Here is a 27,009-nt window from a genome sequence, read left to right on the forward strand (position 1 = left end):
TGAGGTACAAGATGCCAGAAGGCAAGTGTCACTAGATGACTGTAAGCAGTACCTATAGAGCTATGGGGAACAGTGAGTGGGAAATGTGGGAGCTACACTCTGCATTATATATCCCACATAGGGTGTAAGGAATATATTCTCAGAGTCCTTTAATAGTTGGGTGGCATATAAGTAAGACTAATAAAAATTCAATTATGTATAAGGTTTCTTTCAACTTTATAAACTGACTTTGGGAAATCACAGGGTCCTTCTAAGATCTTTGAATTTCAGGTTTGGCACCAATAAAACCCCACCACCATTTAGGGGGTTAAATTATTTGCAATAAGTTTCAATTTCTTCCTTGGCTCTGGTTTACATTTCTTTACATACAAAAAGTGATTGGAATTTATTTTTCACATTGTCGTCATAAATTCTACTTAAGATATAATTTTTCACCTTATTCCACCGTACCATCAGCTTCTCCAATTTGTTTTCATCAAAATGGTTTAATCTTATTTCCATAATTTCGAAGTGGATGTGGTCCACCATGTACCAGTACCAATTCTGGATTGTCCATTTATTGCTATCCTTCCACCCTAATACCACTACTGCTTGAGCGCTTATTGGTGTTGGGCATTTTTTCTTTAAGTTTTTTTTGTTTGTTGTAATAAAATTTAATAAAAATATATAATTGAATTTCAGGTTTGGATGTTCTGGCAGGTAATAAAAAAATTATGGTTAAATAATTGTGCTGTAGTATTACAAAATTAATTGTGCTAATCAAGCATGTTCTGTAATCATATTAATCTCGAAGCATATGTTTGATTAAGTCAACGGGTGCCCTAACTTCCATTACCCCATTCCAATTTGTGTTTTTTGAGATACACTCTGAAAATTGAGAAGAGCAACAAAAACGATGAGAGAGAGGAAAATGTTTTGGAAAACAGTCAGATTTCAATGTAAATGATATCAAGAGACAGAACTGCATTTTGTTGCATTAAATTGTCTTAAATTTTATATTGCTTTTTAGCATCTCTTCTTATCCAGTAGTGCCCCCTCATGGTTAGTAATAGTAATAGTAAATAATTGCTGTGACAGAAAGGAAGCCCCAAATCTAAGCCTTGTATTCAGCCATTCACATCTAGAAAGAAATGGCATAGAACAAGATAAGTCACTATATTTCACAAAGTAAATGTGATGGAAAACAGAGTATTTTTCTATTCCAGGTATTATACTTGCACTGTATGTTCTACACCTCATATCTATCATCATAGTAATAATTACGGTAACCTTACAAAGTAGAACTCCTGATATCTCCAAAGAGCCCAATCCGTGGTAACAGCCAACTCAGGAGAAACTAAAGATTTGTCAGAATACAAAAAAATGTTAGCTAAAGAATGGAAAGGGAAACATTTGCTCTCAAAAAAGCGTTCAGAACTGGCAGTATCAGTAAAACAGCATTCAGATTATTCAAGAAAGGAATGGAAAAATGGGTAAGGAATTGAGTGAAACACATTGGAAAAGGGGAATGCTTTAATTCACAATATTCTGTAGCAGATCACACTTGTTGGAACTACAACTACAATCCCAAAACCACCTTTAAAAATGAGATTAGATTTATTCCAGGGATAAATCTCATGCCAAAATCAATGTTAGTTTGTTTGTATCACAGCCACTGGAAGAAGGACAAACATGAGGTAAATATTTCATCAAGGGCAATTTTACCTGCTCCATCAAATGACTCAACACCTTGGGAGTATATTAACACAGGCAGACACTGTGCTTTTCAGTCATCTGTGGTTCTAAGCAATGAAAGAGGCAACCAAAATAAACCCCTGACTGCCTCATTACCAACAAAATATTCTTATCTTTGTAATCCTCCAAAACGATATTCACTGTTTTTCCATCCTTGGCCCTTTTCCTTAAAAGCAGATTGGTTCCTGCTTTGTCTGGTGGTCAGATGGCTGGTTCATGGATCCATCGAATGGCTATGTTTGTTTGTTTATTGGAATTTGTCAAACAAAAACGAGAACAAGAATAAAAGAATAAAATACAATGACAAGGAAGCATGTTAGTGCACTTATGCACACACCCCTCTACTGACCACTTAAGTATGAAGAAAGGTCCACAGAAGTCAATTTGTGACTGAAACTGTAAAAAAATTGTAGTTGTGACAACTGAATCAAGTAGGGCGTTCCAGGCTCTGACAACTCTATTACAGATATATTTTGTACAGTCTATGTCAATGGATTCAACTTCAGTGTTTCTGATTTGCTCTTTCTTGCGTGTGATTGGGAGTGGGAAAGACACAGAGGGGGGGGGGATCTGATTAGCAGAGGTTGGTTTTGGATCTGGACAGCCCCTAGAGAACCTTGGCTGAGCGCCAAAACCAAACCAAGCCAAGCAGGAAAGTGTTGTAGGCTGGTGAAAGTCTTTCCCTGAAAAAGGATCGCTAGTGCCTCAAAGGAAAGTCTCGAGTGCCCCCTTGTGGCGACAGAGAGTCTCTGGCGGGAGTCTGACGGTGGCTTCTCTCTTCCGCCGCCCCTCCCCTACCGATTGTAGGCGATTAAGGCTCGCCTCGCTCGCTTTATTAATAACAGCGCTTATAATCGAAGCTTCCAAGAGGAAGGGAGGGAGGGAGAGAGAAATGAAGCAATAAAACTAAATTGTTTTCTTTTGATAGGGGAGATCAGAGAGAGTTTATTTGCAGATGTTAAGATAAAGCGGGTTGATTTATCGACAGAGCAAGAGTGTCGCTCTTAGGACGCCACAAGTACATATTTCCTGAAATATTGCTCAATACAATATCTAATACACACCAGCACTTCACGAGTATCTGCTACTACATCGCTCCGCGTGGGCGCTGCCGGTGCTGGGCAAAGCGCAGGAAACCACCGGGGCGGCGCGGGGGGGGGGGAGCTGCGGAGGCTCCCGAGGGGCAGGGGAGGCCGCTAAGTTGCGGGCCGGTACCCAGGCTGGAGCTCGCCTGCCCGCCACCCTCCACCGGTCCCCCCAAGGCTTCCTCCCGCCCATAACAGCGCTAGGGGCGTCTTTTCCCCGGTAAATACTGGATTAGCTTTCCATTGACCACTAAGGCTCTTAAACAGACTCCTTTTAAAATAAAATAAATAAATGACTCTCACGCCAGGTCGAAACTAAGCCCAACAGTCAATAGGTCGTTTATTTCCCGAGCTTAGAGATTTTGTTTTTCAACACAAACGCCCTCATTATCAGTTAGCTCTGCTGGATAAATAAAGCCACGCCAGCCAGGGGTGATGGAAGGCGAGGTGAGCGGCAAGGAGAGGTGTCAGCAGCATGCCTCAAGAGGGGAAATGAAGAGGGGCGCCCTGCCCCCCCAGATTCAGGGCCAGGCCTGCTGTTTATGGAAGAGCTCGCCCTCTTTGCTACCATTGCCCCTGAATAGCGCCTTTCACCTGATCCCACCCCCCCTCCGGATTTATTGCCCACCAGTCAATAAGGCACAAACTGGCAAATGGAGCCACGCGTTCGCTGGCGCTTCTGGGCACCAGCTCCAAGACAAATAGGCCTTGCCGCCTGGCCTTGCCTGCCTCCAGCACACTGCTGGTTTCTCAGGCCGCTGGGGTCTGTCTGATTCTGCTGGATTCCGCAAAGGAAAGAGGCTCGCCAAACCCATCATTTGCACATATGTGACTGTTACTGTGCTTCTCCTTGTGGGTTCTCCTAATTTCTCTTCGAAAGTTAAGCATCTAGTTACTACGTTTATATTCCCCCCCCCTTAATTCCTTTTAAAAGCGGGCTACTGAGTTGGTAGCTCCGCTTGAGCTTTGTAATTGTGAGTGAGGTAGGCTAACCGGATAGAATTTGCCTGTCACTTGGGGTGTGAACTGGGATCTCCTCATTTCTGCTTATTATTCATTTTAATTAACCGGAATGGTTCACTTCAAGGCAGGTGCACCGGACAATAAGGCCTATACAGTGGGACTTTATTTCTAGTGGCTGGGTTTAGGGCTAATACACTGAGTGTTCATCCTCCTCCTCCTCCTCCTTTTGCCTGGGTTCTGCAGACTTGTGGAAAGACGACTCCCCTATTCAAGCTATAGCCAAGCTGGCTCGGAATGGCAGGAGTTGGGGTTGGATAGTCTTGCTGTCTATGGGAATTTTGTCCCATGAATAGAAGCGCACGGCTTTCATGTTTTCAGGGTCACCTGCAGGTATATGAATGAGAGATTGCCTTGAGAAACACCAGGCCTCCCCTAGAGTAGTGTTTCCCAACCTTGGCAACTTGAAGATGTCTGGACTTCAACTCCCAGAATTCCCTAGCCAGTGAATGCTGGCTGGGGAATTCTGGGAGTTGAAGTCCAGATATCTTCAAGTTGCCAAGGTTGGGAAACACTGCGCCCAGAGAGTGAGGTAGAAGTCAGGCAGAGACCAGTAAGTGGGTGAATATTAATAACTCTGTCTTATTTTAGTGTTTTTTGTGCCAGGTAAATCGAAGGGTCATGGTTGAAGAGGGTGTCCAAAACTAGCCACTCTGCGAGGCCAGGCTTTGTGAATAGGACAGACTGAAAGGCGGGCTAATCCGTCCAATTACTTGATTACTCTGTGCCCATAAATCCAGTAACTTTGTAGCATCCTCCTGAAATGTTTTGGAGGATTCTGATTTTTTGTTTGTTTGCGGGAGGTGTGTGTGTGGGAAATAGGTATCAATCTCCAATTTACCTCCAGAGTCAGGGGCCACGTTACACAGCACTAATGACCTTTCTCTTTTGTCCCGCACAACTAAATCTTTAGAGTAAGACACACCGGCTAGCAATAACCAAGACCTGTGAAAGACAAGGGGGAGTGCAGCCATGGGCTTTAAAAAAAACATTGACTACTATGGCCGAGGTCTTATTTTAGTTTCTGCAGAAATGCAGGCCGCTAACTCGCCTGTGAAAAAACCACACGCGCATTTTCAGGGACTCTGGAGAAAAAGGGGCCTTGTTTGCTTTCTTAAAGGAGAAAAGAGATTCTTCCCTGCCTTTTCTTCTCTCCCCTACCCAACCTCCCAGCGAATAGATATAGCACGAATTTTTAATTCGTCTTCCTTTCACAGACAACAATGCTCGTTTTGAAAAGCGGATACAATTTGGGTTTTGTGAGCGTCTCTTTCTGCCCTCTCCCGGCCCAGCTGTCCATATGGAAGACCGCCTGTACAACGCGGCTCACAATGGCACCAACTGACAGGCGGAACAAAAACCTGAGGTACTTCCCTCGGACTCGGGGAATGCTATGCTTCTTTCCAAATGCCCCAATCGTCGATTGTCATTTTTTTTAAAAAAGGGCCAAGAAAAAGGAAGGCGAGGCAGAGGGGTTGGGAGTCTCTCTGTGTCTCTCTTGCATCCTGCGGCTCTTTCTCTCCTCCTCTCAACTTAATATGCACGCCTCTAACATCCCCAAGGCCCAGCCTTCCCCATTGTGCTGTTTTGTGACGGGCGCTGTATATAGTGCAAAGATAGACTCCCCCCGACTCCCGCGCCGTCCCCAGCGTGTGAAGTGCAAGGCCGCGGGGAAGGGGGCGTTAGGGCCACACAACAGTCCTCCAGCTTGATAGACTTAGCGGGAATTCAAGCGGGAGGGTCTCCCCGCCCCTCGGGGAGAAGCCGGGGCGGGTAAAAAACCCAGCCCCGCGGTAGCGTTCCTGAGGTGGGGCGGGCCGCCGCCAGTAGGCCTTGGTGTTTGCGCCGAGTGGTGCAAACTTGAGCAACTCCAAAATGAATACATAATAATAAAAAGCAAGGGCCTGCAATGAGTTACCCCAGCTAAGGAGCCATTTAGGTTTCTGTTTCCGCCTCACGCAAAGGCTCCAGGGCAGTTGCGGCCTCTCCTTTGAAGAGAGAGGTTAAGCCGAGTTTTCGAAAGCTTCTTCCCTGGGATAGAAAACAGCCCCGGAGGCTCTTCGGGGAGAGAGTCCAGCAGAAGGAAGGCAATCTTCCTGTTCCCCAACTGGCTGCCGACGCTGGGATAGGCAACGCGGCATTCAGGTCCCTTTTGCATTCTGGCCTTAACGCCTCAGGCCTTCTGCGCCAATAAAGTCGGGCTGCGGCCTAGATCTTCACGCCAGACAACAGTGTTTGCTTTGAATTCTGGCCAGCGACTGGCAGCAAACGCCACCGAGACTGCACTTTCCAGCTCCGAAGGCCTCTCGGGCGGATCCAGCGGTTGGCTGAGCCGTGGGAAAAGCTATCGTCTCCAACGGGGCAAAGTTCACAGGCGAGCTTGTCCCGGCCGCATCTTCCAAGCTAAAGGTGCACCGGCTCCTCTGATCGGTGGGCGAAGAGGCTCCAACTGCGTTAAGTGGCCTTTCCGGGCGCTCCTTCTCGCCCTCCGGCAGCCGACGACCTAAGCAATGACTCCTTTAAAACGTCGCACTATTGTAACGTCTCCCCCTGGTTGTTCAGAAAGAATCCAGTGTTGCAAAGGCCGCCTTTGGCCGTTGTGATCAAACGCCGGTCTTGCATCGCTCCGTCTTGCTGAGGACCGAATCGAAGTGCAGAAAATGGTCGCCTAAAATGTCTCATCCTGCGTGGGGACGTGTGGCGGGGGTTCAAACGGCAAAAGAAATCCAAGCGCCCTGACACATAAGTCTCTTGGGCCATTTTTGGCCTTCCCTCACCGACATCTAGAAACGGGGCACAAGCTCCAGAATGACGAGTCTCAAATTTCGAACCCGACGAACAAATAAAAGCGTGGGATTGTTTCTGAGAATCGGGACCTTTCCTTTAGGCCGAGGCTGATCTGTTTATTAACTTTAAAATAAATAACCCCGAATAAGTGTGTGTGTGTGTGTCGGTGGTGGGGGAGCGGGAGACAAGAATAGACCCTGCCTCCTGCCGGGTAGGGTGGATAAGGGACGTCTGCGTTTAGGGTCAGGGCAAAGCTCAGCTCCAAGGTAGAAGGAAGCGCCCTCCGCCCCCACAATTCCCGCCGCGCGCGCTCTGCCTGCAGGATTTTACAATTCCGAGTTTCGGGACTTCTAGATCCCGAGGCAGGCTCTGAAGAGGCGCATTTCGTCTTCCTTACAATGAGGTTACCAGATTGAGCCAAACTTTAGAGATTAATTAATTGCGCCTAATTCCTATGAAGTTCCCCACTGTAGCCAAACCTGCCCAAACCCCAACTATTGAAGTGTTTCAAGGAAAGAAGGGGAAAAGACGCTATTTGGTTTCCGAAAGGAGAAAGTCGTTAACGTGCGTTTAAAAAAGCCTGAACAAATATTTAATAAAGTACCTACAAGAATGTGTATGTGTGTGTGTGCGCGCGCGCGCGTATGTATGTATGTATGTATGTATGTATGTATGTATGTATGTATGTATGTGTATTGTACACACACATAATTTATATATGTGTGTGTGTTTCTGTGTTTGTGTGTATGGCTAGCTGATGAGAGGAAAATAGCTTGAAATATATCTAGCCTCCCTTTTCATTATCAGCAAAAATATATTTATATATGCTATTCCGCAAAATTTCTATGAAGACGACCGTTGCATGCTTGTGTACGTGCGCGCATTTATGTATCCAGAAAAACACGTGTGTATACACACACACACACACATAACCACACATGCGAGTGAAGTAGGTGTGTGCGTTTTGTTCTTTTGGCTTTGTACAAACAATACAAACAAACCAAAATAAAACCCTCCCTCAAACATAATGACCTATCACATATTTAACACTCGCCAGTTCGAATCTTTAATCGTTGGTCAGAAGTTTATTTCCGTCTCGAGAAATAAAGTTCTTTCTTCTTTTTGAAGTCTGAATTCTTGTAATTTGGACTATCACTGCCCACGGCTTCCGTGTCACAAAAAATCACGAGAGCGTTCCGTTTTTATTCTTTTTTATTCTTATTATAATTATTTAAAATCTGTCGTTGTAGGTAGACAAGACCGGTAGCAACGTCGCATATCCCCCCCCCTTTGTAAACACGGAGCACAAAACACCCCCGAAGAATGGAAACCGACCCCCGCCCCGAAGAAGGAAGAAGCGAGCCCCTCCCGAGCTCCACCCCGGCCCTCCGCCCGCCCTGAAGTCGGACCGGCCCTGGGTCCCCCCGCCAGTCCTGGGCCCCCCCGAGCCTTCACCAAGTCCACTGCTGGGCTTGTACCAAGTGGTGCGCTGTCGGGTACTGGGGGGTGCCGGCCGAGCTGTATTGGGCGTTGTACTGCATGTGCTGGAGCGACTGGGCGCTGTAGGCCGAGAAGGGGAGGCCCGCCTGGAAGGTGGCGGCCAAGTCCTGGGCTTTGAGCGTGTGGCACGGCTTGCCGTCCCTGACTAGCACCGGCACGGCCACCCGCCGCGGGGAGGGGAGAGGAGTCACTTCCATACCTTTCTCGGCCCGGGCCCGCTTCATCTTGTAGCGGTGGTTCTGGAACCAGATCTTCACCTGCGTCGGGGTGAGGCGGATCAGGCTGGCCAGGTGCTCCCGCTCGGGCGCCGATAGGTACCGCTGCTGCCTGAAGCGCCTCTCCAGCTCGTAAGTCTGCGCCTTGGAGAAAAGCACCCGCCTTTTCCGCTTCTTCCCCGTATCGCCGTTGCTCGAGGGCTCCTTGTCGTTGTCCGGGGACTCGTCCGCCGAGGGCTCCGGGGATTTGGACGCCGAGTCCTGCTGGGAGTTGCTGGACATCAAGCCGTGCACTGGGGGGGAAGCCACAAAGGAAAAAAACTCAGAAGGGAGGGAAGGGAAGGGGGGGCGGCCGGGCGGGACAGCAGACTCCCCCCTCCACTTCCCCACCACTGGGGTCCCGCCAGGCGCCGCCGCTGCTTGGCTGGCCTGAAAAGGAGAATAAGACAAGAGTCCCGGGGCCCTTTGCCAGCGGGCGGACGCTCTCTGTCCCTGCCCGGTCGGAAAGGCGCGTCTTGGCCGCGGAAGGGGAAAAGCTCGCCTCCTTTGGAATATTTGGACGGCGCGTCTTGACTAACATCGACCTCCGGTGTTTGTTTATCGTGTTTACACACTCCTCCTCCCTCCCTCTTCTGCGATTATGGCGCGCTTTATTTTTTCTTTTCCTTTCCAGGAATGCGCGTGGTGCGCATAGAGCGCGCGTGAAAAGATGCGCGCAGAAATATAAAAAAGAGATTAAAAAACAAAGCGCATAAATTTTTAGTAATTTTGCGGGAAGGTAAATATAGGATGTTTCGGTCTTGGAACGGCAATTTTTTTTAAAAAACTGAATCACAGCGAGCGCGCCCAAAGGTTCTCTTGCGCACGAGAGTTATGCGGAGGAGAAACTTGCCTAGGTTGAAATGTCTTTCTCTTAAAACAGCATTTGGACTTTGGACCATTCCCTTAAAAAAACAAACAGAATGGATTTCTTCTTTCTGGGCTACGTGGACTGATTTTTAAAGGACAATTCAACAAGCCATCCTTTGATCCAGCGGAGCCTGGGGCGATTTACAAACGCCTAAAGCGAGGCCATCCAAAATTTCCCCACAAAGCACGCTCTGTTAAGTTAGAAAAGTAGAGAGGAGGACTCGGGGAAGAGAGGCGGAAGCAGCTGAGTTGAAGGGGAGTTTAAAAATCTATTTAGGATGAGCTTAGTTCCTATTCTTCGCCCCTCCCCTCAAACCCCCCAAATTAACAAGGATTCAACCCTATTATTTATCTTACTAACATCTTTAGAAAATGAAAACCCTTTATGTTTACTTACTTATTTTTTTTTTTTAAAACACACCTTTAAAAGACAACCAATTTGGCGGAGAAAAAGTGACCCCCAGTCCGGGGTTGGAGGAGTGGGGGGAGCAAGCTCACAATAAGGGGGAAACCCCAACGTGTAACTTTGCTTACTTACAAGAATACTGGATGCTCTCGGTGGTGGCGAGCCAGCGCGTGTAGGGATTATCGGTACTGTCATAAAAGGGGTTCTTCAAAGGCAGCGTCTGAACAGCGTCCAATGCGGTGGCCCCCAAAACGCCCGGCTTTTGGGGGGACTCCGAGCCCTCCGTCTCTTCCTCCCCCCCTTCCGCGATGGATCCGTCTTCGTCATTGGTGTCAGGCAAGTCCAAGATGTCCTTTACAGAAAAGCCGGTCTTTGTGTTGGTTAGAGACATATTCTGGCCAATGTTTCAGGCAGGAAACTTTGGAGGGCCAGTTGGTCAATCCTCTTGGGTTGCCAACCATCCACCGGGGAAAGGGTAGGTGGGAGAGAGAAGAGGAAAGGGGGGGATGGGTGGTGGTGGAAGAAGAACGGAAAGGCTGGGATGGTGGTGTGGGGTGGAGGGGGGGGTATCACGAAAATCAGCTGCCGTCTTTGGGCATAGACTATCTGCTGCTTCAGGCTTGGGAGAGCGGAGAACCGGGGAACCCGGGTAGGGAGGGGGCGGTTGGCGGCGCGGGCTTCCTCACGACTTTGTAACTCCAGGAAAAATGCCAACACGCATTTACTTGAAGGTCTGCTTTAAGCCCAGCGCGCTGGTGGTGCCTCCTTGAAAAAAACAAGCCATCGCTGAGACGGGCTGTCCATATAAGGTTGGTCTTCGCACATGAACCTGCTGAGAGGAGGGAGAAAAGGGGGGGGGTTTGAAAATGCATTAAACGCAAAAGGTTGGCCACGTGTGGGCGGGTCTTGGGAGTCAAGTGGATGAAGACAGTGTTTGCAGATGTGAAATTGTGGGGTTTTTTGGGGAGGGAGGTGAGCCTCCGCCATTGGTGCCGTAGCGCATGATGAGTGGTATAACGTGTCAATTAATTACAAAGACGGGGAGGGCCTTTTTCGACACGGTATTTACATACAAAGGCGATCCAAAGAGCTAGATAGTCCACACTCTTGAAAATGCGTTTTAACAAATCGCTGCTGAAATATCCCCTCCCCCCTTTCTCTCTCAAACGCAGACTTCGAGCGCAATTTTTGCATTCGCTTTCCATTTTATTACTGACATATAAACTGCTCTTCCTCCCCTCCCCATCACCCCCCCCCGCTCCTTTATTTGCAAGCAAACTGGAAAATTGACAATTGTGCAATGGCTCGAACTAAACTACCACCTAAAAGACAGAGAAGAGCTGCAGATGAGAAACCCATTCAAATTCTTGATTGTTACCAAAAGATGTTGTTGTGGGATGGGCGAGAGCCCAATTTATGTAAACCTCGTAGGTCAATATTGTGGTTGAGGCTTAAGGATGAGTGGTTAGAAATTAAACAGGGCAGTAATTGATTCCAGTTTGCTACGAAATAAAGCTAAACTAGCAGTAAAGAGGATCGTTCTGCTTTTTTTTTTGAGAGAGAGTCCAACGGTTTTTGCCGGGGCCTTAAAAATATTTGCACAAGGGGTAATTCGTTTCAGCCTTTCGCTTTCTAAGAGATTAATCTGGGGATGGCTCTATAGTAGCCAATGCCTCCATTCAAGAGGGGATTGTCGATTAAAAGACACCCTTTTAAGCAAAGTTGCAAATAGATTGCATTTTTCACACTTATTTATTATTATTATTATTATTACTATTATTATTATTATAAATATCTTTATTGATTAAAAGCAAAGTAAACAAGCCTCGCATTTACAAGTGTGCATATAAATAAAAGAGAACACTTTCACACTTATGTAACACAAACATACACACCCCAAGCCTACGTCGTTGCTGCTTATTCAGATAACATCTTAAAGAGTACTGGAAACATTTTCGCTCTTCACTGGAGTTAAACTCTTTTTAAAAAAAATTCTTGCCTGCCTGCCTTCAGTCCCTGCATCTCAGTCCAGCCCCCAAGAGCTTCGTGGCTTGTACCTCTTCCACTACTCTATCCGACCTCCCTCTCCCTCTTCTTTAAAGTAAACTTTGGGGCTGCCTCTTGCTCTGGGGGCCGGAGACACGGAGCCCGGCGGGGTTGGGTTGTTAATCTCCGAGGGAATCTGGGGGAGGAGGGGGGCGTTGTGTTGCGCCGCCATGCGGAGGGCAATTTAGGACTTAGCTTCCTTTGGGGGACAGAGGGTTACAAAGGAAGTCAGATGGGGTCGGGTTGCTCCTCTTTCCCAAAGTCTTCTGGCTCTTTGGGTGGTGGCCAAGAGGCAGGGATGCTTCGCTTTCTTAGGCGGTGGCCGCTTTGATAGACGGGTATGTGTTGTGGGGAGAGGTGGGCTACTAAGGTTGAAAGGTGAAGTGTGCTGGACCCCGTGGCTCTGAGTGCTATTGGAGTCCAGCGCAATTCTGCTGATGCACCTGGGCGCCCCTGCGTGTCCGCGCGCGATTTCGCTACCTGCCCAGGTGCAGTGGCATCATTGCGCTGGACCCCAATAGCACTCAGAGCCACGGGGGGCGAGCGCAAGTTCCACCTTAGCAGCCCACCTCTGGTTGGTGGTGGTGGGGAATCAGAACAAATCCTCTCCCAAAGCAATCAAAGATAGTTGATCAGTGTATTTCCCCGTGGGTCGTCCCCCCTCCCCCGCCTCCCATCTCGTCTGCGAGGCAAGTGACAATGCTTCGGCTGTTTTCTTCTTCTTCTTCTTCTTCTCCTCCTTCTTTTTAAAGCGAGTCCCTGAGCGCATCCTGGGTGGTCGGACCCGGGCAAACACAAATACAAACCGATTGCTAAGCTGCGGACAATGGGCGAAATGTAGACAAATGTCCGGCTTCTGTTGGAAGCCTTTGTCCCGGGCCAGGTTTTGCATTTATTTTCACTGGCGAAATAATGCGTGATTGACGCCCTCTTTCAATGCGTTCTGTTTGGAATAAATCTGAGGTTGTCCCTAGTTGTCATGGTATTCAACGCCTTTCAATGGACTATCTCTTCATTCATTTCGGGATCTTGCCACAATATTAAGGAAAAAGCCCTTCATGTGGTTGCTTCCTAGCTGGTCTCCTTTCCCCCCTCCCTTCACTCCAGTAAAAATAATAAATAAATAAATCACAGGGGGAGGGGAGGGGAACCGGCAGTAACAATCGGTTCAGGGCAAGACCAGGTTTTCAATGGATACACGGCCTTTTCTTCGGGTGTAGCGAGAGCCAAGAAGGGTGGGTGAAGGGAGTCTGACAACCAGGCCCAAAATGTATATGTCTTTAAAATCAGCCCCAAAGTTTAAAACAAACGAGATATTAGCTATAATGCTCTGGCTGCAGTATTGGGAGGCAGCACCGAGACAAATGACAGGAGGATTAACAGGAGCAAATGCAATTAATAAATAATTGTAACTGTAGCCAAATAAACAAAGAACCCATTGTTTCCCCCCCACATTGCAATATAATTTTACGATAGGAAAGAAGTGAAATATCCCTTTCTTTACTTTGAGCCAGGCCCAGGCTCCAAAAAGAAATAATTAAAGAATAACAGTAAGGAAATGCCAGTCGCAGCTCACAACTACAAAAGGGGGGGGGGGACAGATATAAATAAACCATGTTGACAAGCCATTCTGGTCCTTTCTCTGAACAAACTAGCTTGTGGCAAGAAGGGGAGAGGCGAGGAAGAGCAAAGATTGATAAAAAGAAAGAATTGTGAGGAAAGCGCCCCCCCTTTTTGCATGGGGCTTTCCACAGGCTGGATAGGAGTTGGGGTTTTGATCAATACTCTTTCTGTTTTCTCCTCCTCTTCCTCCTTTTGATGCGATAGATCTCTTGATGCTTGGGCTCCTGAATCCTTGGTTACATTTACAAGGGGGGGGGGGGAGAGAAATCTCACTTGTTGAATTGTATCAATAAAGACCTCCTGGGAGCTACACTTGGGAGCACATGCTCCTCATGTGATATACCCGGACAGATTTACTCCCACCGGCCACCTGATAAGCAAATATTTTCCTAAGGGAAAATCAGGGCTCCTAGAGAACATTAATCAGCTGCCCTTGGAATGGGGATGACAATAGGCCATTGAGAAGCACATACACCGACTAAGCAACACAGCTGGACTGTGACCAGCCATTCTCTTTTGTACACAAAAGACCTGCAATAAGTCATAATTCCACCCCCAATGCCTTCAGCCCCCACCCCCAATCAATCCACGAGGCTTGCATGTGAGTCTACCTTACACAGAAAGTTCCCACAAGTGCAGAGAAATGATAGGAAAGCAGCAACACAACCACACACACATTTTATTCCCTGTAACATTCTCTCTAGTTTGATTTGTTGCATGATTCCAGAAAGCTTTAGTGGGCTAGTTGTAGCACCCACCAGTAGCACCTTGAGCCTTTCCATAATAATAGAGGTGGAGGAGCCACAGGGTCTTAGTTATGGACTAGTGAAACACACAAAGGCAAGTTCCACCCTATTGAGATGTGGTGGGTGAGGGGAAGAATGGATGTGAATGCCCCATCCAGACCAAAATACACAACAACACCCCAATTTGGCTGGCAGTAGAGCTGACTGGTTTGAAAAACTGAGGCAGGTTGGTAAAAATCTAAGCAAGCTGCAAACCTTGGCAAGACAAACAAACAACCCTCCACCCAAGTTTAGATGGATTTATACAATGTATTTTTAAATCAGTATGCAAAAGCATTCTAAATAAGGACTTCTCTTTAGAAGTGCTCCCCCCCCCCCCCAATTCCTAAATGGGATCCTGGCTTTTTCCTGTGCTTCCTTTTCTTTGAGACAATTTTATCTTACTCAGGCTATCCACTACGCAACTTAAAAACCATTTTCCTTTAGCTTCCCTTTCATAGGGTGATTTATTCCAAAATGTGATGTCCCATCTGAGCTTTGAACCGGGACTGTGGATTAGTGTGGAATAATTAACGCTGCCTACTAAATCTCTAGAGATTCCTGAGCTGAAACTTGGGGGTCTACATTTTCTCTCAAATTACATTCCCATTTTTTTCTTGTCTCCCTTCATATGTGAACTCCAATGGACTGGGAATTTTAGGTGTTGTTGTTGATGGAAATAGCCAATTTGCACACATGAAAAGGAGGGACATTTTTGTGTGTATGTTCTAAGTTTTTGGGAAACATTTGATTAGGATAGTGTATCCTTATTGGGTAATTAAGGAGCACCTTAACAAGCAACGTGAAGAAAACGTTAGTTTGGGTGTCCGTCGGTCCCTTTTAATTCCTTTTCATACTCATATAAGTAAATAAACCTGAGAACGAATGAACAAAAGTCAAATGGCTGGGGCTTCTGGAGTGTTGACATGAGTCTAGTAAGGATGTCTGCCCAACAGATTAAAAAGCCAGGAATGCTGGCCATCCTAAACCCTGGAATTAAAGTAGCCTGGTGGTGCTGGTGGTATTTGAACAATTGAACAAAGAGGCTGAAAAGGAGAGGTGCGTGTACACAGCACAAGTGCTTGTACTTCAAGACAAGTGCCCTCTAGGAGTGGGGAAGTGTTTACCTGTTTACTTTTACAGGTAGCTCAAACACTGGGCAGTTGCCTCTTCACAGATTTTGCAGCTGTCTTCCTCACATCTCAAGCTTTAAGTAAGGGGGTAGTTTCCAAAAAGATGGGCTTAATCCTCACTCGGGACTCTATTTAAAATAATGCAGGGGGATAAGAGCAGGGAAAGAGACCTCTTAGCTGCTGCACTCATGTAAATTGCTAGGGCACTTCTACCATGGAAAGCTATGGTGAAGTCAGGGATAGCTGGAGGTAACACTACCGTCCCCAGCACCAGATAGCAGCCCTTGACTTATGGTTAATGCTGATTATACTGAGCATTTAGAGTTACATAAATTGTAAAGGTGAACAGAATATCTAAGATTCTTAAAAGAAATTTTTTGGGGGGGTTAGTTTTGAAAAATACGGTAGGTTTCCCCCCCCCCAAACGCATCCATAAATGCTTTACCACAGCAATGTGGTGTTGTTTAAGTATATGTTTGTGCAATTACTACAATAGAATTTCGGGCAATGGTACTTTACAGTTTGATAAGCACGCACACACAGGAGAGAGAGGGAGAGAGGGAGAGAGGGAGAGAGGGAGAGAGGGAGAGAGGGAGAGAGGGAGAGAGGGAGAGAGAGAGATATGTAGCATCTAGTTTGAGGTCCCATTTGGTTCTGGTGCTAGACAGCCAATTTCATTGTCTCTCTACCCTTCTTCCTTTATCTGCTACTGGACAGATGCACACCAGGTCATTAAAAAAATACAAAGTCTTTCTTTTCCCTTTCAAACAGTATACATTGTTGATTACCATTTTCTTGTGTTTTGGGAACTGAGGAAAAAAGAGTTTATCCGGAGTTTCTCCTTTTGAAAGATGGAGGAAGGGAGGGGAGATGCTGTATATTGAGTATATAAGGTTGATCTTTCACCCACCACAACATCCCACCTCGGATAATAGCCTTCAAGTGGATTAGTTTATTGTTTGATTAGAGCAAAGGTGCAAGTAAATTGTTTTCATTCATCCGTCTACAAAAACACATTGCACCTTTAGCGCTCCTAGTGAGGATTAGTTGAAAGAAGATACAAAGCCTTACTCTGTGGACGGCCTGTTTTATCTCAGGTTTTATAATCTTAGGATAGGACACTTGAAATCAATAAGAACAGATAACGCTCACATATAAAAATCTGCATTGGGTAATTACAAGAAAGGCATATTCCCTTCAGCAATAACCACACCTAGAACATTTGAGGGCAAACCCAGCCTGTCTTTGTTCTAACGTTGGGTGGCAACGGTGCTTAATCACCAAAGGATGCTATTCTAGCTTCCAGTCAAAGGGTTATTTGAAAAGTACCACTCTATATGTATCTGCCACATGTAAGGCCCAATGACTTCAGTAGGACCTGCAGCCACAAAACTGTAATTGTGTTCGGAATTTTAATATTAAGATTGATATGAGCTATTTGTGACTACCATTGCTTAATTAAACCTACACCGCCTTCACCTTCATAGCATTTTAACAGTGATCTTGACCTCTTGATAGAAACCCAATCCTTCCACTTTTATTTGACAGAAATCTAAAGCAATAGCAATAAAAGTGGGACACCCCCTCCCTTCTTCACAAAATGCAGTGTTAGGGGGGAAATTGGAGAAACTTCTCCGTCTGAAAACAGATGTCCACAAAACTATCTCTAATACTTATTTAACTCTCTGCACAGTTAGTGGGAACAGAGATAAATACTTCCACAAAGACAAAAGGCGGAGGGAGCTTTTGAGAGACCAGCCACTGTCAGGTTGCGGTCTCTCTTTCCAGCTCCGACTTCCAGCTTTTCCTTTTGTCTTTGTGGAAGTATTTATCTCTGTTCCTACAGTTCCCCACTAACTGTGCAGAGAGTTAAATAAGTATTAGAGATAGTTTCGTGGACATCGCTGTTAAGGAGCAATTGGTTCCTTGTCATTTGCAATGTGTGGAAAAAAAATTAAACTCTGTTCAACACGTCAATTTCTAAATGTGGTTATTTATTATAATGCCTATTATGATTTCCCCCCTCTAACACTGGCTTTGATAACAAGCTTTTTCCTAATTCTTTCGGAAAATCTCCCGAGGTTACAAATTGTAATAGGCATTGCGGGTTTTCTTTCTGCAGGCTAATCGGTTATTTACGGGCTGTGCCAAAGCCCGAGGGCATGTGTTAAGTCTTTGATAAAACTACATTTATGAGATTTTCTCAAATATACCGGAGCAACAATACGAAGAAGTACAATGAGCTGTTCTTTCAACTAACTTAAACAAAAACAACAACAACACTTGACATGATCCTATAGACAAGTAGACGGTGGAATTTAGAGCTGCCTCTCAGCTGCAAGTATTATTCTCTGCAGAAGTAGGATCTAACCCCTGGTTATCCATTTGGTTCCAATTTATTATGGCCATTTAATATGTAAGACTAAAAGCTTCCTTCCCTCCGGCCAATTCTTCAGCTTTATTCGTTCACTTCCCTCCAATGATTAAACGTGTGTCAACGGGATTAAACATTGTCAGTTTGCCTTCAGAACTGTTCTCCTATCCAAAGAAAAGACCCGTTGCCTCTGGGTTTTTTTCCCCTTTTCTTTTTTTCTTTTTAATACAGACAATTATACTGACAAGATACTTATCTTTCTTTAATACAGCTCTGGGCTATCCAAATTAACTTCATGCACACAAGCGCACGGAGGGTACAGTTAACTCCGAATTTAAGTGGTTATAATGTATTTTTTTGACCCTTAAAGCAAATTTTTTGAAATACTTTGAATGTTTTTCTTATTTTTTAAAAAAAATTGAAAATAACGATCCTCCCAAAGAAACTGGATCACATCTTTCTGGTGCTGGTAAGGCATTCTTCAAGAGCAGAAGTGAACGAAAGAAAAGGCGACCCTGTCTCTCTCTCTCTCTCTTTCTCTTTCTCTCTCTCTGTATTTTTCAGTAATAAAATGCAAACGTCAAACTGCAAGAAAAATTTGCCCGTTTGATCCGAACTGGTTTTGAATGGTTGCTGAGTCTGGGGCGAACTCCGCCGACACAAGCCAAGGAGCATCTCCCCGCCTTTCTCTGGTCCTCTGCCCCGCCAAGGGTTAAACTACGCACCGGGAAGGTAGCAACCTACCTGTCCCAGAATCGGCCCATTTCCTCCCCTCTCGAGGAAAAAGCCACCTTAAAAAGACGGACGATCTTGGTCTCTGCTAATGGAGCCGAACCGCCCAGGAAGTTTAAGAGAAGAGCCGAGCCAAGCTCCCCGACGCGAACCGAACTGCAGAGCCGGCGGCGGGAGGGCGCGCTCTGAAGCAGGGGGGGGGGGGGGGGGGCAAAGCAGGTAAAGGCGGGCGCTGTTCGCCTGCTGGGAGGGGTCAAGGTCGGGAGCGATGTCTCCAGCCGCCGCCGCGGCCGCACTTTCCCTTTCTCGGCCAGCCTTTTACTTTCTCTGCTAGGCGGGCTGAAATCAGCGCGCAGAGGCACCTGGCTAAAAGTCGCCTCTCCTTTCTCCTCTCCAGCCTCCCGCGGGTCCCCTCTTGGCCACCTCGCTGCCGGGTGAAAGCTCCACATCTCCACCTGGCCAGGTGAGCGCCTCCTCCTCCTCCTTTCGCTGGGCGGCGGGCGCAAGGGGAGCGTGGAGGCGCCCCACTTGGGAATATCGAGCCCCGGAGCCCCCGCAAGGGAGCCTGCATCTAAACTCCCCTCTGGCTCAACGCGCCCTCCTTTTTGCGCACCAAACCCAGCTCGCCCTCGTGCCTGTGGGGACGTGAAAGGGAGGGGGTGGGAGGGGGGCAAGGGAGCCCTTGTGCCACTGTGCCAGAGTGAGGCGCCCCAACTTGGGGCGCCTCACTCTGGCACAGTGGCACAAGGGCTCCCTCGCCCCCTCCTCCCTCTCACGCCCCCACAGGCACGAAGCCAGCCTTTGGGTGGGTGGGGGCTTCTCCGAGCGCACTCGCATCTCTTGCTCCCTCGAGCATCCAAGTTGTCTTTCTCCGCGGGGCAACCTCTCCCCATTCACCACCGATGCTCCCGACCGCATTCCTGCTTTACTGGACGAGACCCCTTGGCGACCCCCCCCCCCCCGTCCCCCCGTTAATCTTCTGGGCGAGAAAGAAGCGCCTCACCTGGAGACGAAAGCCTTGCCTCGTGGCTTGGGTCCGGCTCTCCTCTGGCGCGTGGCTGAGGCGGCTGCGTCTCGGAGAGAGTTCGGGTCTCGGTTCGGCCCGCGGAAGGCGGGTGCGTAATTAATCGAGGGCGGCGTGGAAAGGTTGGGCTGACTCTGCCGCGCTTTATATAGCGAGCCCCGAAGCTCGGACTCCTTCCTCCCACTGCGCTCCCTCACATTGTCTCAACCCAGTCAGCGGGCTCTCGACCAGCCGGGGTGGCTGAGCAGAGGGGCTGCCTACGCTGCATCTCTCCCCCCACCTCCCCTCCCTTCCCTTCCCTCGCTCCTCTCTCGACGACGCGCTCTTGTTTGTTTTGCTTCCTGCTCTGACGTGGGACAAAATATTGGCCATATGTTCATCGGTAATAAATGGGGAGGAAGCGCAAACACGCCTGTTCCTGCATGGCGCTCTCTATCAACCACCACCAACCCGGCCGCGCGCCTCCGAAGCAGATGGACCCACACCCAGCCCGCTGCCGGCCCAGCCCAGCCTCCTCCGTCTGATCTGGAGCTCTCCAACGGCAGTGGACCTTCCTTTCTTGTCGCTTTCCTTGCCCGGGTTCCATACCCCCCTGCCCCAAACTTATCCAGCTTGGCTAACCCACCAGCCGCGTCTCCCCCTCCCGTTTTTTAACAGGCGCACCTTCCCATAAATCGCTCCGTAGCTAAGACGCCGTTAAACCCCCAGGGGCCAGATGTGGCACGTTGTTTGTGTGCGAAAGCTCGTTTACATTAGATATGCTGATCCAAGCTTTGATAGTGGGCTTGCAAGAGATTAAGGTTGGGGTTTTTGTTTTCATCGGCGGTTCCAGCTGCAGCTTCCTCCCCCTTCTTCGTGACGATGGGGGCGGGGGAGGAGAGACAGCCTCGGTTCTTCAGTGCCAGCCTCAGACGGGGTGAGTTGACACTTTCTCCTTGGCCCCTCACTGCTGGGACCAGATGCCAGGAAACGAGGCCCTTGCTCCCAGCACAGAATATGGCTCCTGTCCCCGCCCCCCCCGCCTCGTTTCCTATAACTGACCAACAAATCCTTGCTGGCACAGCACTGGTGTGGCATTTTATTCCACCCCTTCCTTACACAAGAGACAAAATGCAGCGTACAGAGAAGCTCCCCTCATCGAAAGCCAAGAAGCATCTACTTCATCACATCACCTTGCAAACCCCAAATTTACCTCTCCCTGCCTTACACAATCTGGCACTGGGATCTTAGGAGCCACCACTCCGCAACTCTTTAACTAGCCCCATTGCAAGTCGAGCAAGTGTAATAGAGGGTAGAATGAGGCCTCCCATCTCCTGTCTTGTCATTATAAGGTTAACAGGGATTGCGACTTTTAACTGCACCCTCATTCCCATTAAAAACTCACTAGCAGCCTGACTTCATCTACCAAAGCATAATAATAATAACAATAGCAACAACAACAACAACAACAATGACAATAATAATAATAATAATACTAATAATAATACTAATAATAATTTATTAGATTTGTATGCCGCCCCTCTCCGAAGACTCGGGGCGGCTCACAACAATGATAAAAAACAATATTATAGTGAACAAATCTAATATTAAAAAGAAGTATATAAAACCCTATCATATTTAAAACCAAACAACACATACATACCAAACATAAAATATAAAGAGCCTGGGGGAAAGATGTCTCAACTCCCCCATGCCTGGTGGTATAGGTGAGTCTTGAACAATTTACGAAAGACAAGGAGGGTGGGGGCAGTTCTAATCTCCGGGGGGAGTTGATTCCAGAGGGCTGGGGCCACTACAGAGAAGGCTCTTCCCCTGGGGCATTGTTTAGTCGACGGGACCCGGAAAAGACCAACTCTGTGGGACCTTATCGGTCGCTGGGATTCGTGCGGTAGCAGGCGGTCCCAGAGGTACTCTGGTCCAATGCCATGTAGGGCTTTAAAGGTCATAACCAACACTTTGAATTGTGACCGGAAACTGATCAGCAGTCAATGCAGGCCACGGAGTGTTGTAGAAACGTGGGCGAATTTGGGAAGCCCCACAATGGCTCTTGCGGCCGCATTCTACACGATCTGAAGTTTCCAAACACTTTTCAAAGGTAGCCCCATGTAGAGAGCGTTGCAGTAGTCAAACCTCAAGGTAATGAGGGCATGAGTGACTGGTGCACCAGGCGAACCTGGGCAAACGCCCCCCTCGCCACAGCTGAAAGATGATGTTACAATGTCAGCTGTGGATCGAGGAGAACGCCCAAGTTGCGTACCCTCTCTGAGGGGGTCAGTAGTTCCCCCCCCCCAGGGTGATGGACGGACAGGTGGAATTGTCCTTGGGAGGCAAGACCCACGGCCAGTCCGTCTTGTCTGGGTTGAGTTTGAGTTTGTTGACACCCATCCAGGCCCCGACAGCCTCCAGGCACCGGCACATCACTTCCACCTTGCTTGTCTTCTAGTCCAGCCCCTTCTCCAAAGCAGAAGACCTTATTACATCTTAAACTTAAACTGTCTATACAATGCACACAAGGCCCAAATGCATTGTTGCGAGTACAGGTTATCGCCCGAGGTTTGGATTTTGTTTTTCAGTTGGGTGGCTTTCTTTCTCTTTTAAAAAGAAAATTATCTTGAAAAAATACACAAGTAGCTTGATCCATGCACCTTCGTTTCTATCTCCATTGCTATGGGGTATGCCAATCAGATCTGATTGAATAAAAGCTGCCTTACCATTACAGATGATTAATAAAGGATTAGAAATAAAAATGGTTAAGTCTGTATCTTTCATTTATAGACTGCATCGTTTGGCTGATTCATTGCAAAAAATAAAAATATCAGAATCCCCCCCCCCCCCGAAAGAAGAAAAGGAACAAAAATGATTGAAAGGATGACTCAGTTGCCTCTCAAAGAAAAGGTCCTGTTCAAAATAGAATGGAGTACAGTGGTACCTCTCCTTCGAACTTAATTCATTCAGTTACCAGGTTCTTAAGTAGAAAGTTTGTAAGAAGAAGCCATTTTTCACATAGGAATCAATGTAGAAGCAAATAATGTGTGCGACTGAGGAAACTACAGAGAGGGTGGAGGCCCAGTTTCCTCCCAGGAGATTCCTAGAGAGGCCCCACAGAGGCTTCTCCCCACCTTTTCCGGCCCTGTTTCCTTCCAAGAGATTCCTAGAGAGGCCCCATGGAGGCTTCTCCCCGCCTTTTCCAGTTACAGTTTCGAAGGCTTGGGTTTGCAAGTGGAAAATGGTTCTTAAGAAGAGGCAAAAAAATCTTGAACACCCGGTTCTTATCAAGAAAAGTTCGTAAGTAGAGGCGTTTGTAGGTAGAGGTACCACTGTATTTGGTTCTAGAAGGAGCCACGAGGTGAGTGAGAGTAAATAAAAAGAAATGTTTCCTCCTTCCTTGATTTTCAGAAAGAAGCCTAGGTTGAAGTTTTCTCAGCTTCTGTAGGGCAGAATATCCTGATCTAGGAGAGCCATGAATGAACTGCGCAGCAAAGCAGTTCCCATCTTCGCAACCTCCCAATGAGAAGAATTAAGTGCCTGTTTCAGTTGGCGCATCGCTGGATTGAGAGAGAATTGAGTGCTCACTTTCAGATTTAACACAAATTCCTCAATTTTAGTCCAATCCAAAGTTGGTTTGAGGTGTCGGGCAAAAGTGTAAGTTGCAATCCGATACCTATTTACTTCAAGGGATGTCATGGACGTAATGCATTAGTCCAAGGAACAAGTCACAAATGGCCCTCTTTCTTCTGTCTCTTCTACCCAGGGGTCTCCAACCTCGGCAGCTGGAAGACTTGTGGAGTTCAACTCAGCTTTGCTGGCTGAGGAATTCTGGGAGCTGAACTCCACAAATCTTCCAGTTGCCGAGGTTGGAGACCCCTCTTCTATCCCACCAGTTGTTACCTTCAGTAAATCAGAAAGGTAAAGCTATACAAAAATAAACAGTAATTAATTCAGAAAGGGAAAGTCAACCGTGCCAGGCCTGAAAGGCAGAAGAGACCTGGCCTCCCATCTTTCATATCACAAAAGGAAGCTTTTTCTTGCTCCCAGTCACAGCAAGAAGAAACACAATCTCATCCCCTTTTTATTGGGTAGCTACAGTTGGGGAGCATGTAACAGTGAGAAAAGGTGAGTGTGGATGCGAGAAAGGAGAAACTGTTCCAGCAGATGCAAAGAGAGCTGTACAATGAACCTTTTACCCTGAAGTGCTAAACACCAACAATAGCTCTCTAACTGTGGAGTTACCTCCCGGCTCTTCACGAGGCACTGAGAAACCTTTAATTACTGCAGTAAAATCTCAAGCCTCGCTATGCCCACCAGTAGCTGTTGATCTTGACACGGTTACTCTACTGTACTTCACACTTCCTCAAGGAAATTAAGTCTTTATCTATGGTTAAAAACAGGTTATACAGCTTTTACTGAAAGCATTATTTCACAGGTTCGAAAAGCTTTCTTGAGCACTCTTCAAGGAAACATCCTTCCTGTGTGAGTAAGGTTAAATTTGAATTCTCTTCTTTGGACAAATGACACCTAATTCCATATAGACCAGTGATGGTGAACCTTTTTTTCCTTGGGTGCCGAAAAAGCATGCACGCACATTATTGCACGTGTGAGTGCCCACACCCATAATTCAATGCCTGGGGAGGGTGAAAACAGCTTCCCCTGCCCACCGGAGCCCTCTGGAGGCTGGAAATTGCATGTTTCCAAACTTATGATGGGCCCATGAGACTCGTGTTTTGCCCTCTCCAGACTCCAAAGGCTTCCCTGGAGCAAGGGGAAGGTAAAAATGCCCTTCCCCATCCCTCTGGAGGCTCTCTGGAAGCCAAAAATGCCCTCCCAGAGCCTCCGTGCGAGCCAAAAATCAGCTGGCTGGCACTCACATCCATGTTGGAGCTAAGCAAGGGCAACAGCTTGCGTGCCATCAGATATAGCTCCGCGTGCTACCCATGGCACCCGTGCTGTAGGTTCGCTATCATTGATATAGACTGTTCCACAGAACTGTGTGTTTTGCTGCTCAGCTGTGGCTAATGGTAGGGATAAATTAAGCAATATTTATGACTAGTGCGAGTACTAACACTACCCCACATAAGTGTAAGATTACCACTTCCGGAAATTGAAATGAATGATTTTGAGAGGTAGGGTTATGAACTATAACTTCTTTAAAAAACAAACTTAATTTCCATTTCTAAGTATAGAAATCAACAACCCAGAGGACATGATTCAGCAGATGACCACAGTGAAGTAATTTCAACGGGAATCTCAACCAAATGCTTAATTGTTTTTTACTGAATCTGGGATGTAAATCTTTGCAGGGAGATAGTTATTTTCATCTTTTACAATAAAAAAAAGCAAAATTTATTCTGGCACCTTAGATTAACACATTGATATTGTGTGGCTTCGCTGATGCACAATACAAAAAAATAATGCAAAATAAAAAATACAAAAAAGGTCTACTTCTGATTGAAATATGTCAATGGTGAAATTCTATTGGTTTGCTCCAGTTTGGGCATACCGGTAGTGGCAGCCGCGGGGGGCTTAGAGAACTGGTAGCAAAGGCATCATGAGGCTCCACTCACTCACCCAGAGGTCACCATTTTCTTGTTTTTAACCCTCTGCATATGCGTAAAGTCTTCTGTGCATGCGCAGTGGATGGAAAAGTGTGCGTGCATAGAACGGCGGTCAGGCCAAAGCCATCATGTGGAATTAGAGACTTTGGCCTGCCACAATAGCACAGCATTAGGGGAATTGGAAGGGGTAGTTGAATGAGAGGGAAAGTTATTAGCCACAACAAATCCCCTTCTTAGAGCCCAAGGTCATTTTTTGTTCTGCATCAACTGAAAAAAAGAGGAAGTCGGTAGAATCTCTGCACTCAGACTGGTCCTTGTGTGGGAATGTGGGGTGAATCTTAACCTGGGTGGAGTACTGGGAGGTAGTTAGTATCGGAATGGCAATAGCATGACCAACATAGCTCTGATAATAAATCAAACCTTGAGTGACAGAATTGGAGTGGAATCTCTCTACATGGGGCTACCTTTGAAAAGTGTTCGGAAACTTCAGATCGTGCAGAATGCAGCTGCGAGAGCAGTCATGGGCTTACCTAGGTATGCCTATGTTTCACCAGCACTCCGCAGTCTGCATTGGCTGCCGATCAATTTCCGGTCACAATTCAAAGTGTTGGTTATGACCTTTAAAGCCCTTCATGGCACTGGACCAGAATATCTCCGAGACCGCCTTCTGCCGCACAAATCCCAGCGACCGATTAGGTCCCACAGAGTGGGCCTTCTCCGGGTCCCGTCAACTAAACAATGTCGGTTGGCGGGCCCCAGGGGAAGAGCCTTCTCTGTGGCGGCCCCGACTCTCTGGAACCAACTCCCCCCAGAGATTAGAACTGCCCCTACTCTCCCTGCCTTCCGTAAACTCCTTAAAACCCACCTTTGTCGTCAGGCATGGGGGAACTGAAACACCTCCCCCGGGCATGTACAATTTATGCATGGTATGTTTGTGTGTGTGTTTGTTAGTAAAATGGGGTTCTTTTTAAATATTTTAAATTATATTTGGACTTGTCATGAATTGTTGTATCTTGCTGTGAGCCGCCCCGAGTCTGCGGAGAGGGGCGGCATACAAATCTAAATAATAAAATAAATAAATAAATAAATAAATAAATAAATAAATAAATAAATAATAAATCTGATTTACTTCTCAGATACTATTTGGGGCATTGACAACAGGCTTCCGAATCGGTAGGGAAGGTATGTAGATTTCACTACTGAAAATATATTTACTGTAATAAGTTTCTGACAGACACTTCTTCTTATTTCTCTAAGTTAAATCACACTGGCTTCCCAGAAAATATGATTGACAATGTTTTACTTTTACATTATTCAGTTTAATGGTATGAATACCAATTAAATTAAATTAGAAAAAGGAAATTTGCTGGATATTTGAAATTAGTTTGCATTCTGAAATTTATAACCCAAAATGGAAAAGTTGATTTTTAAAAGAAATAACAGAACTTTGAGATATTATTTCAACAGATATTAGATTTATAGAACTTTGGTAACTTTAAACAAGTGATGTTCATTAATTCTGTGACTAATAGGAGATTTGTGCAAGTACTTTGAGAATCTAAGCTTAAATGACTGTCAACACTAGAGAGCCACCGTGATCTTCTTCATCAGCTTCATCAGCTACACTGGGTTAATTGCTACCCTAAGTACTAAATCCATCTGATTATATTTTTTCATTAGCATACTGTACTCAGTGATGCTGTAATTAGAGGCCTACGTAAGAAAAATGCCCATTTACTCTCAACCTTAGTGTTCAATTACTCTCCCACTATTATTTTTGAAATAATTCCATCTCCTTCCCACCCTCCACTTCTTCATTCCCTCATGTACCTGGTCTTTCTACACCATTAAAGGAATTTGGGCTATGATACAGGAATGTTGCATTTGTATCAGTTACCTCCATCTCCTCCAGTGGTCCCTAAGGGAGGGAGAGTTAGGCCCTTTGTCTTTCTTAAAAAAACTGTCAAATAATAAATTCGGGGGCCTCTAGGAACCTGGTGATAAGCATAGCAGTCTAGTTTTAAAAGCATATAATTAAAATCGATAATAACCTATACAAATTACAAATAGTCCTCAACTAGCAA

General features: G+C 46.6%; 1 protein-coding gene across 1 annotated transcript; it reads right to left on the reverse strand.

Annotated features, from left to right (window-relative positions):
- Positions 1-8,042: 8,042 nt before the first annotated feature.
- On the reverse strand, positions 8,043-10,062 carry NKX2-2 (NK2 homeobox 2). The gene is made up of 2 exons (XM_070749061.1): positions 9,789-10,062; positions 8,043-8,634 (listed from the first exon to the last, which is right to left on the reverse strand). Exons 1-2 carry the CDS (start codon positions 10,045-10,047, stop codon positions 8,078-8,080), a joined length of 816 nt encoding a protein of 271 aa, XP_070605162.1. The 5' UTR covers positions 10,048-10,062; the 3' UTR covers positions 8,043-8,077.
- Positions 10,063-27,009: the final 16,947 nt, after the last annotated feature.

Source organism: Erythrolamprus reginae, chromosome 3 (assembly GCF_031021105.1).
Source record: "Erythrolamprus reginae isolate rEryReg1 chromosome 3, rEryReg1.hap1, whole genome shotgun sequence".
Lineage (NCBI taxonomy): Eukaryota > Metazoa > Chordata > Lepidosauria > Squamata > Dipsadidae > Erythrolamprus > Erythrolamprus reginae.